The sequence below is a fragment of the Panthera onca genome, chromosome C2, assembly GCF_046562875.1.
Source record: "Panthera onca isolate mPanOnc1 chromosome C2, mPanOnc1 haplotype 2, whole genome shotgun sequence".
Classification (NCBI taxonomy): domain Eukaryota; kingdom Metazoa; phylum Chordata; class Mammalia; order Carnivora; family Felidae; genus Panthera; species Panthera onca.
The window spans coordinates 83,126,209-83,138,983 of NC_138347.1; the positions used below are offsets into that span (position 1 = coordinate 83,126,209).

At 58.2% G+C, this 12,775-nt stretch overlaps 1 protein-coding gene across 8 annotated transcripts; it reads right to left on the minus strand.

Annotated features, from left to right (window-relative positions):
• Positions 1-55: 55 nt before the first annotated feature.
• Positions 56-12,416, minus strand: VWA5B2 (von Willebrand factor A domain containing 5B2). 8 transcript variants are annotated; one of them, XM_081790102.1, is made up of 21 exons: positions 11,536-12,416; positions 11,346-11,376; positions 10,988-11,197; positions 10,732-10,902; positions 8,625-8,856; positions 8,300-8,457; positions 7,643-7,774; positions 7,303-7,427; positions 6,738-6,893; positions 6,233-6,343; positions 5,946-6,154; positions 5,745-5,856; positions 5,055-5,240; positions 3,918-4,089; positions 3,511-3,827; positions 2,826-3,015; positions 2,370-2,723; positions 1,445-1,582; positions 1,274-1,354; positions 971-1,194; positions 56-884 (listed from the first exon to the last, which is right to left on the minus strand). In XM_081790102.1, the coding sequence occupies exons 3-21, from the start codon at positions 11,124-11,126 to the stop codon at positions 336-338; spliced, it is 3,756 nt and encodes a 1,251-aa protein (XP_081646228.1). In that variant the 5' UTR covers positions 11,127-11,197; positions 11,346-11,376; positions 11,536-12,416; the 3' UTR covers positions 56-335. The 8 variants fall into 8 exon arrangements, with proteins under 8 accessions (XP_081646228.1, XP_060495356.1, XP_060495355.1 ...); XM_060639373.3 differs by lacking the exon at positions 11,346-11,376 and having other exon boundaries at positions 10,988-11,133; positions 11,889-12,416; XM_060639372.3 differs by lacking the exon at positions 11,346-11,376 and having other exon boundaries at positions 11,889-12,416.
• Positions 12,417-12,775: the final 359 nt, after the last annotated feature.

Sequence of the window (12,775 nt, forward strand, 5' to 3'; positions counted from 1 at the left end):
TGCTTACACCAAGCCGTGAGGGGCATGCACACTACAGATGAAGAACTCACTTGGGCAGTCTTAAGAGGCACTTTATTGCATAGGATTTGGGGACTGTGGCTCTCTACCCTTCCACCGCACTGCACAGAGCTCAGAGGGGAAGAGGCATGGGATGGGAGGAGTGGGAGAGAGCACAGGCAGGCACTTTCTGTGAGGGCAGGGGGGTGCTGGGAAGGGGATGAGAAGCAGTAGGGGTCAGGTGGATACCGGCCTGCCCCTCCCAGTACCGAGAAGCCGGCCCCGGTGGCAGTGACTTGAGTGTGTTGGGCAGCGCCAGCCAGAGCAGTGGGCAGCCCTCACATGTTTGCGGGGCTGTAGCACAGCAGGTGTAACTGCAGGTTCTGGTCCCAGTGGCGCAGCAGCAGGAAGAGACCCCGGGCTGCAGCTTTGAGGGCAGCTAGGTCAAGGCCATCAGGTAGGTGCTGGGCCCGTAGCCAACAGTCAGCTTTAGCTGCTGCCAGTTCCCACTCGCCGAAGGCAGCAGCGCAGCGGTGCTCCAGCCAGGCGAGCGCCACAGCGGTGGCCCAGGTCCGGCCCCGCAGGTCCGCACCTCCGGGCCCTTCTGCTCCCTCTGAGGCCTCAGTGTCTGAACCCCGTCCACTGTCCACCTGGCCTGGACCCTCAGAGCCTGAGCTGGGGGACGGGCTGCAGGAGGCCGTGGCACTGTCACCCTGGCCAACACCAGGCCCCAGAAGTGCCCAGGGAGAGGAGGCCGAGGTGGGGCTGAGGCTGGCGCGGTGTGCAGCAAAGGGCGAAGCGCGGCACAGGCGCTCCCGAGGGATGTGTACTGCTGCACAGAAGGGTGCATCTAGGCGGAAGGAGCCAGGTGCCTCCTGCAGCCGCACCTGAGGAGAGAGGAGGTGGGGGGAGAAGTGAGCTGAGACAGTGCCCTGGCCCTGGCAGCACCACCCTCCACCTCCCGAGTCCTCACCAAGGGCAAGTAGTCGTGGTCGCTGCCTTTACTGTTGCTGTCGCCAGCCTGGCCCCGGTTGGTGCTGCAGAGTCTGTGGCTGTCAGAGCCTCTGGCCCTCCCACCGCCCAGGCTAAGCCTAGAGGGAGGCTGGGGGGGCAGGTGATGAGGACTTCTGGTGACTGACTTGGAGTTGCCATTTTGGTCTGGGTTCCAGCCACCTACCACAGAGCCTCCCTGAAGTCCTGCAATGGAGCCGGTCAGTGCCAGTGGTAGTCCCTAAGCCTCATAGCTCCCTGCCCTTGCCCCAACTTTGAGTGTTACCTTTAGCGTGGACAGCTGTAGGCAGAGGAGCTGCATCTAGTTGGCCTTGAGAGGCAGAAGTGCTTGGGGGCTCAGCTAGCTCTGTAAGGGCACAGGAGATGGGGGTAAACCAGGAGGGGGGCCAGCGAAGTGAGGGCCAGCACCTGAGAGGTCACCCAGGAGGAACTCTACCTGAGCTCCGCACCTGCAGGGCTGAGGGTAGGACCTCCCTGGTGGTAGCATCCACAGCTACGGGGCAGGTGAAGCAGGAAGGGGCAGAGCTGACCTTGCTCGTCTGAAGGGCTCGGAGCCAGGACCTCCGGGCATGGCCTGTGAAAGCAAGGAGCTGGATGCTGAACGGGAGCAGCTGCACTTCCCCCAGCCCCCTCCTACAGGGGGCTTTAGAGAAAAATCTGTGTTCCCCATTGCTTCTCCCTCTGTCCACTTTTGAACAGAGTAGAGTTCCTTCTTGGGGCCAGGTCGGACTCCCCAACTTTGGCAAGTGGTTAGGCTGAACCCTCAGCTCCTAGCAGGACTGGACCCTCCGGCCACCCAGAAATTGAACATTCTGTACAGCACCCAAAGGAAGCACTGACTGTGGTGCCTTTCCTGTCCACTCATTCAGCACTGTCCAATAGAACTTCCTGCAGTGAAGGTAGTGTTCTAGATCTGCGTGATCCAGTATGGCAGCCACTAGTCACACGAGAGTGTTAAGCACTTGAAGTGTGGCTAGTGCAACTGAAAAACTGAAATTTTAACTATTTGATGTTAATATTCTTCCTGAATGGCAGATTTGTTTTTATGTTATGGGCACTATGAGTCATTAACAAGATCACATTTCGCTCTGTGCTGGCTGCTAGGAAGCTTGCCAATTTGGGGACCCATGCTCACAAAGGCACAGAACGTCATCGAGTGCATCTTTAATATAACCTGATTCTCCACTTTCTTTTATTATTCCATTACCCTGTTTATTATTATTTTTTTTTGAGGTGAGTGGGCCACCTCAAATTGTGAACAAGATGAGGTATATAGTGGCCAGACACATAGACCTATACCTCTGTCACTTGCTGCCCCATACAGGCTCCTTGGGTCCTGCCCAGGCCCACCAGCAACTCACCTTGGTCAGCCATGGCCTCAGCCCCTCCACGGAGAGCCAGCTGCTCATTGTCCCGGACCACGGAGGCTGCTGTCAGCCGATGGAGTGCTTGGTCCCAAGCACTTTCTCTTTGAGGGGGTGACGGAGGCAGTGAGCCATCACTAGGTCCCCATAGTGTCTCTAGCCCAACACCCACCTCCCAGCACATAGGCTGCTCCCCACACAGGGCTCGGATCACCACGTGGCAGCGTGGAGCCTGAGGAGGCAGTTCCACTGCTGGAGAGGCTGATTCCCCATTGTGGGGCACAGCTGTGAATAAGAAGGGGGGTTCCATCAGCATGTCCCAGTCCATGGGGGCCGGGGAGAGCAGATTTCCTGGAGAGAGACAGCAATGAAGGCAGGGGCGGTGTGGTATCCTCTGCCCTACTTCTCAGGACCTCCTTGGTGTCAGAACCCAGCTCCCCATCCAACCCTTACCTGAGTCATCCAGGCCCTGTCCCAGCTGCTGCCCTGACTCAGGGCCTGGCCCATCTGGTGCTATGCCCAGAGAGGGGTGCCGGGGACGGCCAGGGACTGGGTTCACCTGGCCCGGGGGAGATGAGAGGCTCCGGCCAGCCAGAGCTGCTCTGCGTCGACGACCCAGCACCTCAGCACTCAAGGCCCCAGGCTGCACATAAGAAGTGTGGTCCACTGGTCAAGGAATGCAGAGCTCCTGGCCATCACACATGCATGGCCACGTACCCCTTTGTCTGAAACTGTGGATGGCTGCTCACCAGCCTTAGGAGCAAGGCCAAACTCAGGGCCTCCGGCCCCCTTCCCACTGCCATCTCACTCCATGCCTGGTTTCTCACTTGAGGTTGTTGTTTGTCTCTGTTTTTGTTCATGTCTTCTTCCTCTTTGCCTGGCTAACTTCTACTTATTCTTCCAGACTTGACTCTTGCTTTCCTGACTCCCTCAAACAGTGTTAGCCATCTTGATTCTGACTCTCCCCATAATACTATGTCCCTGCGTTCACCACTGTATGTCACATGGTATCATTGTAGATTTACCCATGTATCTCTTCAGCTGGACTTAATAGTAACCACGGCACAATTTATGGCATATAGGAGATGGTCAATGAACGTTTGCTGGGTGCATAGAATGGAGGTGGACTGACTCTCACCTTGACTGGAGCCATTGGGGGTAGAGGCAGGGGGCAGGAGTGGGAGCCTGCAGGTTCTCCCCAGGCCAGGCTGCGGCAGCCCTGCTGAGAAGGGGGATGCAGGGGAGCAGTGCCCTCAGGGGAGCCAGGGCCCTGGGAGCCAGGGGACTCGCTGCTGCCTGTGGAGCCTGGACCTGGCTCTGGGCTGGCAGAGCAGTGAGTGAGCACATACTGCTCCCGGATGTACGATGACTGGAAGATGCGGCGCCAAATGGCTGTGTCAGAGGAGGGATTGGGTCCGGGGTCTGTGACTGGGTCTGTCAAAGCATCAGTACCTGCTGGGAGGCAAGAGAATGGATCCCAGCCGTGGCCCCTCCCATGGCCCACTCCTCCTCCAACACAGCCACACACTATACCCAGGTACTCACTCTGTTCTGAGTCCCCAGCAGCCCACGGGCTGGACAGCTCTGCTGACACAGTGCCCGTTCCCAACGGCTCCGAGGTGCCAGTGGGCTCAGTGCCAGGACTGGTGGCAGATGGTGCCTCCTCTGGGGATGGGAACACGGAGCCTCCCAAGCTCTGCCAGCCGGGTTCTTGGCCCTAGAGAGGGATAATCATTAGAGAAAAAACCGACTGTAGTTATATGCTACCTCTTTCCAAACAGGATTTAAGATGTCTCACCACAAAAGGCAATAAAGTTAATAAACCAGAAATGAAAGCCTAGTACTAAGGAAGGAAAAGCATACATGATAACCATAAGGTTAATAGAGCTGCTGTGGCTGAGCTTCAGGCTTGGCCCTGAGCTTCCTGGCAGGCAGGCAAAAGGGCAAACACTCCATTATATCGCATCTTTAGTTCTTTTAGAGAAAGAAAGCTTTTCATAATAAAAATAACTATCATTTCAGGGTGCCTGGCTGGCTCAGTCAGTAGAGCATGTGACTCTTGATCTCAGGGCTGTGAGTTCAAGCCCCACGTTGGGCGTGGAGCCTACTTTAGAGAACCAGCAACAACAATCATTTCTTGAACTCCTGCTATGTGTCAAGTATCCTACCAAGAGTGTGCACGTTGTGACCTCTAATTACAACAACCCTGTGACAAAAATCAGTATGACGAAATGGGCTCAGAGAGGTTAAGTGACTTGCCCAAAATCAAATGGTTAGAACACGCTAGAGTTGGGATCTGAGATTTCATCTAGACTATGCTCTGTTTCTGAATATTACAGGAAATAATCCAGGTGGTTCTTTCCTTAGGGCACTGTGTGAAGAACCTAGAAAGTTTCAACAAAACCTTCAAGGCAAATTCTAGAGCTGCTTTCCGTGGCTGTGTGCTTTAGTGACCTTTGGTAAAAGCCAAGGACAACACTTTATGGGACAATTCAGTGGAAGACCTCATGAAGGGGGCAGACTACAGCCTCTTTGGGGTGCCCGGTGTGATCTCTGGGGAAGCTGAGAGTGCAGTGGAAGAGCTTGGCAGGGAGAGGCACCGGGAGTGGAAGAAGAGTTTTGAAGAGATGCAGGGACTTTAGACATCCCAGGCCTACCACCCGCACCCCAGCCCAGGCCTACCCCTGGGGCACGGGACCGGAAGCCATCCACCCTGAAGAGTGAGCAGTAACCGAGCAGCTGGTCCCCAGGGTAGAGTGCTGGGATCTCCCGGGGGGTCAGCAGTGCCTCCACCGCATCAGGCACAAACCAGTCCACAGAGATGTCACTCAAAGCAGGCTCCAGTGCCTTCCGGAGAGCCTGCACCAGCTGTAAGGAGTGGCCAGAAGGAAGACATGGGAGAGAGAGCTCACAGAGCAGGAGGCCCACAGAGCAGGAAGGCTACCCTTCCACTGATGCCATCTGCCCAGCCCTTAGGCTGAGGGGAGCAGGGTCAGGCTGGGGTCAAGGGAAGGATTGGGGGTAGGAACAAGCAAGGGTTTAGTCTGTCTCCTGGCCTGAGCCATGCCCTGTGGATGAGGCAAGATTTGTTGAGGATATGGCTCAGTACCAGGACAAAACAGAATGAGATTTGGGGGTGGTCAGAGGTCATGTCCCCCACACCTTTGGCCTCCTGCAGCATGCTATAGCATCACCAGCAGCTCCTCCCCTGATTGGCGTCTCAAAGGAGGGGAGGAACTGGAATGGGGGAGGAGAAGTCCTGATCAAGGGTGCCAGGAGACCCCATGACTTGACTGGATTCTGCTTCAGGCTCAGTGTAACTTGGGAGAAGGACTTCTAGGAGTAGGGAACAGGGCTCAGGCTCAAGCTCACCATGGGCTGCAGCCTCTCCCCAGGCCTTGGGAAGTAGGCCTGGCCCCTGCTGAGGGCAGACAGCCCCTGGAGCAGCTGGTGGCAGGCAGGCCCCAGCCCAAAGGAGAAGCACCTGATGAGGGAAGGGAAGCAGCTGTGACCTTCAGGAGCCCCTTGGGAGTGGGGGTCAATCTTAGGCACCTGGTTCAGCCCACCCCATACCTGGCTGCCCCCCTGTGCCACCTCATGAGCTCCAGGGTTTGATGGGTAGCAGCGGCCACGGGCGAGGCAGCAGTCAGGAGGAAGAGCTGCCGAGGGCGGGCCTTGTGCTGGGGCTGCCCCATGGCCCAGTTCAGTGCAGCCAGCACATCTGGGGGACCACTCTCAGCCTGCAGGGTCTCAATGTTCTCACAGATCAGCTGCACAGTGTCCTGGAAAGAAAAGGCATGCTTTGGGCCGCGCCAGGCTGATATACTCTCACTGGGCCCCAATCCCTGGACTGTACTCACATCACTGCAAGACCGGCTCTCTGGGAAGAGGGGCCGCACCGACGTGCCAAACATGGCCAGGTTGATGAGCGTTTGTGGTGGCAGTGACTTCACAGCCAAAACAATGGCATCCTGGGGAGGGCCAGGGAGGACAGCATGAAACAGGTCCTGTGGGCAGTGGTAGGGATTCCAGATTGCCTGCCTTTTCCATGCTGTGTGAAAATGAGGGGCTAGAAGTGGTGGTGTGGGAGAGGCCCAGCATGTCTGAGATTGACTATGAGGGAGACCTGGAGAGTGAGGGAGACTGAGTGTGTGAGAGACCCTGGTGGGGTATGGGAACCCTTGGTTTTGGGATTAGGTAACTTCATGTGCGAGAGAGGCTTTTGGAATCTGGGAGAGACACATATACGTACAAGTAAGAGAGGGATGTGTGTGTGTGTGTGTGTGTGCGTGCGCGCTCATGCGTGTATCTGTCTGTGAGAGGCTGCCCCCAGCCCACCGCACACCCACACCCTGCCCCACAGGCCTTGTGCGCTATGCTGCTGCCATCCAGCAGGAAGAGAAGTTCCCGTGTGGCTGTGCCCAGGTTTCCAGGCTTAGAGCTCAGGTCCGGGCAGAAGCTCAGCACCAGCACGGGGTTTAACAGGATGTCCTTGTGGAAGCGTCGTTGCAGGAACCACACCTGATCATCGGAGCCCCAAGTCATCCTGTGCCCTAGTGCAAACTCTTGCCTGGGCTTGCAGCAGGACCGAGCCCTCGGGCCTTTTTCTATCTAATACACTCAGAGGGAACACCTTTTTATAGTCATTTGAATAAAGGCGAGGGCAGAGGCAGGTGGCTGTCCTCTGCCTATCAGTCCTAGTTTCCATCCTTTGAGACACACCCCAGGGAGACTTGCGTGGGCCCTCCTAGGACAATACTCATCAGCCCTCTGGGATGCTGCCCTCTTAGCAGCTACTAAGAGGTCCTGCTAAAAGCCCCCCCCCCGCCCCCCCGCCACACACACACACAACTGCCCAACTGTTCCTCCTGCACAAATGCAGCCAGTAGTGAGAGGTCAGTGGCCAGGCCAGGACCCCATGCAGCCATACCTGCCGGTCCCCATCACTGTCCCTTCGCTGTAGCCTCTGGAAGTCCCGGCGGGCCCTCACCTGGGCCTCATATTCTGCTGAGCTCAGGCTGCCGGCCTCTAGCATCAGGTGTGGCTGGTGGGGCTCTAAGGAAAAAGGGATATAGTTGTCAGGAAAGTCCCTGTCTCTGGACCTCAATTGCTCGGTCCCACTGTCCCAGGAGGACCCTGCAAGTCCAGCACGTCCCTCACAGATGGCTCAATCCACCTGGCTTGGGAGCCAGAAATCTATACTTGAAAAATGCTATCCAAGTGGTCTGAAGTAGGTCAGAGCTGGCCCACTGTGTGTCCCAGTCTCTCACCACTGGGGTGCAGCAGGATCTCCAATGACCGGTCACAGTGGTGGCCCTCTGCTAATGTGACACAGATGGTGGCTGCGGAGCTGGCATGAGGTGGGGCGTCTGCCCGCAGAGCATGAGAAGGGCTCTCCAGGCCTGAGGGAGGGAGAGGCAGGGAGAGATGATCACCCCACCCCAAGCCAGTACTAATGCACAAACATCACCTTCCCAGACAACAGTGGTATGGGCAAGGATCATGACTGATTCAGCTCAGCTCTTAGCGCCTAATCTAGAGGGCTACATGGACAAGGGGAGGGATTTTGCCTGCTTTCATGAGCTGAGAGGTAGGTTCCCAGCTCTGTTTCTGGCTGATCAGTTATACAGCAGCCAGCTGATTTAGCATCCTCCCCCACCTCTTACACAAGAAAACTCCACTTCATCACTTGGACTGGTCTCAATTTAATCCCTTTCTTCCCACTGGTGAGTGGAGTGGGGTATAAATAAATGACACTGACGAACCTGGGGGGGGGGGGTGTTGTGTAGAAGTGTCCAGGGGATGCTCCTACCAAAACTGGAGGTTCCTAAGACTTAGGTCCTTGTTTTCTTTTTTTCCTGTGTTCCTCCCAGTCCTGAGCCCTGAATTATTATTTCCTAGTCAGCTATGCTAGGAGGGGCACCCACCTGCTAGCAGGCATGGCCCAGTGACCAGCATCTCGAAGGAGAAGGTGTACGGGGCAGGGCAGCGGGCAGGGCCTGAGAACACATCCGGAGGGGCCGCTGGCTCCTCCCAGGCCAGCCCTTCCTCCTGAGGGCTGCCCACCCCGAAGCAGCTGGTAGGGCTGGAAGGGAGCGCGAGGAGGGTCACGGGCCCACCACCAAGGCCCTTAGCCCCTCTGGATGAATGGCCCAGCCCTTCCCCACCCTGTCCATCCCCCAGGGCACCCTACCAAAGCCCCCTCACCCGCACTAGACCCAGAGAAGCCGAGGGAGGGACGAAGAGAATCACCATAGGCCCAACCTGTCGTCACAGAGCCCCGGAGGCCTGGGGGGCCCCGGTGGGCCTGGTGAGGCCAGTGGGGTGAGCACAGAGGGCAGAGCCACGTGCAGCACCCCATCAGGCCTTGAGGGCAACTCCCGGCTGCTGCGCAGGGTCACTGTCATGGTGCCGGCCGCGTTGATGAGGCCTGTGGGCAGCACCAGTGTGGACCGGGCCTGGGCCAGATCCAACACAAGATGACCTATGATGAGTGAGAAAAGGGGTCAGACGGGGCTGGAAGCAGAAGAGATGGGGGAAATAGGAAATGGGAGCAGTCACTGAGTCAGGGGAGCCTAGGCAAGGGGGACTTCACAAAGTTAGAAGGACACGGGGCTAATGTGTTGGTGATGCAGAATGGAGGCATGAGCCAAATGATGGTCAAAGCAGAGGTAGGATGATAGCAGAAGGATCTGGCTGTCATCAGGAAAAGGAGTAGTGACATCACTGCTATTAGAGAGCTGAGAAGGGGCATGTCCACACCACCCCCAAGATCCTAGGGGATCCATACCCTCTGCCCTTATTCCCCTGCCTCTCTCTGCCCATTCAACCCTTGGGTATCATCTTCCTCAGGACCCTCCCTGTGGACTGACATGTCCCATAGCCTGGGACCCAGTCTGCTCACAAATCCCTTGCTCATGAACAGTCAGGGGCTCCCCACTGCCCACTAGGAGTGGCTTCAGAATTTTCTACCCAAGAGGCGTTCAGTGGCTGTAATCTGCTTGGAAGCTGGCTAGAGGACTTAAAGCTGTACTGGTATGCAAAGCACACCATTTTACATCGCCCCTAGGTTCATTTGGGGACTGGTGGAATCACGGGGGTTGCTGCTACTAAAGGAAAAATGGCCACGTGTATGCAGTGGCAGTCAAGGCCTCAGGCTACCTTTATAGCCCTACTTGGCTTCATCTCCCCACAATAATCATTTACACATTCTTTAGAGAAATGCCTGCAGAATAAATGAAGGGAAGAAAAAGATGGAAGGAAAGAAGACAGGGAGATAAGAAGGAAAAAAGGGGCTTCTATCCCAACTAGCTAAGGCTTGGGGACAGCCTGATACAGTGGAGAGAGCACAGGATCAGGTTTTGAGTGTGACTTCTAATTCTGCCCTTGGGTAACTCTTCTGTTTTAAGGAGCTTCCGTTTTCTCATCCATGAAATGGGGGTCATAATTGTGTCTCAGAGACTGTGGTGAGAAATAAATGAGATAATGTATGCATAGCATCTGACACATAAGAGGCTGTTGTATTATTTTCACACCTATAAAAGGAGGATAGAGAACAACAGTTGCATTACATACCTCTCTGGATTCACATGAGGTGATACCAGTGACTGGACTTTGTGAACTGTAAATTGCTATAAACACGAGGTGTTTTATTTAATTTACCATCACTGTGTACAATTTACTTCCAAACCTTTTCTTATACCATCGCCCCTACTGGAGTGCCTTCTCCCTCCTCTCCACTTCACCAGTCATACTCTTCCTTTTGGTCAAATGCTGGCTCCATTTCCTTCTGGAACATTCCTGGGGCCTCAGCCCAGAGCTCACTCTGGCCTCTCACTGTCTGCTGGACCTACACCAACTCTCAACACCACTGGATTCTGTCTTTCTTACGGGGATGGCAAATCCCATGTGCAGGAATCAAATGAATGTCCAAATAAATAAATGAAAGGATGAAGTGCAAACCACAAAACCTAGCACAGGGATGGGCTTCCACTCCTTCACCCAGCAATCATTGAGCCTCCTTATACCACATTCTGTGCGAGATGCTGGGGCTTAGAGATGTCCAAAGAAAGCCCAGTCCCAGGCTCAGGAGCTAATGCTCCAGCTCGGGAGACAGACGTGTGGACCGCCTGCTGCGTCTGTCTCTCAGGCCGCGAACCTCGCGTCAGGCCTGGGTCACATTGCCCCTGCACCTGGTGCAAGTAAGGTGCCTAGTCCACGACTGTTGAATAAAGCCATGAATCAATGAATGAAAAAATCAGCGGCTGGAGGGGGAGCGGGGAGGGACGGGACGCAGAGCGGGTGCAGGAATCAGAGCGGGGCTGACTTTCGGGGCGAGGCGACGGCGCCCTGCACTCACCCTGCGCGCAGCGGCGGGGCGTGGAGGCCCCCAACCCGGGGCCCAGCGCACGGCAGCAAGCGGCCTGTGAGCGTCGCCTGCTCTGCAGCTGGAACGAGACGCGCCGTCCCGCCGCCTCCGCCTCGAAGCCCGAGACCACTTCGGCCTCCGCCAACGGGTACACAAATACGCCTGCGGCGGGGGCAGGGGGCACAGGTGACGTCGAACCTCGCCCGGCCCCCTGTCCCCGCCACCCCGAGCCCCGCCCAGGCCTCACCGTCCACCGGCTGCGGCTGCGGGTTGTGGTACGTGAGCCGGGCCCGCAGGCTGAGACAGGGGCCGTTGGCGCAGGCCCGGACCCAGGAGTCAGTCAGGGGCAGCGGCGTCCAGCTGGAGGGGCAGTACAGGCCGGGCATGGCGCCCCTGGGGGAGGGGGTTCGATGAAGGGGTCCGCAGGGTGGGGTCACGGGCGCCAGACCCCGCCCTCCTGAAAGCCGCCGGGAAAATCGAACTCAGGCACTGGGACGCCGGGCAGCGAGGAGCGCGGCGGGGCTGAGCCGGGGGCTCCCACCCGGCGGACAGGTGGCGAGGGGAGGGAAGAGGGGGATCGCGTGATGGGCATCCTCGCGGGTTACCTGGGAAGCCGGGGCGGAGCGCGGCTCCGGGCTGCTCCGGGAGCCGGGGAGCGGAGGGTTAATGATTAACTGGCGCTCCAAGCGCCCAGCACTCCCGCCGCCGGCTCCTCCGGGGACAGAGGGTAGGAATGGGGGAGGGGGTCACAGCTGTTCCACCACCAGCTCCCAGGCCTCGCCGCCGCCCCCGTACCTGCCGGCCCCCCGGGGCTCCCCGCGGCTGCCAGCTGTCGGAAGTGGCGCGGGTGGCGAGATAGAAGCAGCTCTGGGTAAGGAGCAAGGGTTTAAAGGGCCAGCATCCTCCTGGGTGTCCCCAGCCCAGCGAGGGACAGCAGGGGCGGGGTGGGAGGGGGAGCAGAAGGACCGTAGTCTTTCCCTCTCCAGCGCCTCACCTGACTGGAGCGCTGAGAGGGGCTGCAGGCCGGAGTGGAGGGGGTTGGGTGGGAAGAACGAGACAGGGAAGCGACAGGAGGGGGTCTTTAGGATGCAAGACCGGGAGAGGTGTCCGGGCAGGGGGATTGCTCGGAATCCGTCTAGGGCACCCACCTCTCCCCACCCTGGCAGAACTGAGCCTAGAGTGGGCGGCCCCACAGCCGAGCTGTCGGGATGCGGCAGGCAGGGTCTAGGGGTCGTCCCCCTCCCCGCGGGCAGCCCCAGCCTCACGGTCGCGTCCTCTGCGGAGTTCTGGGCGCCACAACTGGACCACCGTGGGTAGGTCCGCCTCCGCGCTTCGGGCCGCACGCAGTCCGGGCACCCTGCGCGGCACCCGCTCCAGACTCCCGCTGCGACCGATCTGAGTCCGCGCAGGGGCGTCGGCTCTGCGGGTGCTGGTCCCGCCCCCGCTCGGGAAGGCCGCCCCTTCAGCCCGCCCCGGCCCCGCCTGCAGCTGCGGCGGGGCTGCTGCTGGCCCCTCCGCCCCCGCTTCGGGCGCGGTGCCGCCTCCGCGCAAACCCCGGCGGCTCCAGCTAGACCCGGCACCGCAGTGCGGGGACCGCGTCCCCGCCGCCTCACAGGCCCCGGTAGATGAGGGACTCAGGCCTACAAGGCCCCACCCTTTCTATCCTTCAGGAAGTGAAACGTTCTGCAAGTGCAGCAGAGGGCTCAGTCTGCACCGCGCCCCCCCCCCCCCCCCAGCACTGCAGCGACCCCAGCTGTTCCGTATCACCCCACTTCCCGCCTTGGCTAGGCTTTTCGTCAGTGCAGTGACCGTCTCTCATCACTGCAGCGAACCCAGTGCTTCATCACCGCAGGACCCCTCCCCCCGCCCCCCAAAGCCAGCCCTTTTTCTTTGCAAAGTGCTCTTTCATCGGTGCAGAAATCTGCCCCCATCCCTGCAGCTATCTTCTGCTTGCCTGATCACTTCAGTAACCACTCACTCCAAGTAGGGGTCCCCCAACACTGCAGCGAGTTCCGCCCACCCCCAAGCAGCCAAC

Excerpts from the sequence above, each read along its gene's own strand:
- VWA5B2 (XM_060639373.3), bottom strand. The coding sequence starts at position 11,126 with ATGCCCGGCCTGTACTGCCCCTCCAGCTGGACGCCGCTGCCCCTGACT. Across the intron at positions 4,090-5,054 it reads TCCGGTCCCGTGCCCCAGGG|GGCCAAGAACCCGGCTGGCA; the intron begins GTAGGCCTGGGC and ends ATCCCTCTCTAG. Across the intron at positions 1,195-1,273 it reads TACAGCTGTCCACGCTAAAG|GACTTCAGGGAGGCTCTGTG; the intron begins GTAACACTCAAA and ends GCTCCATTGCAG.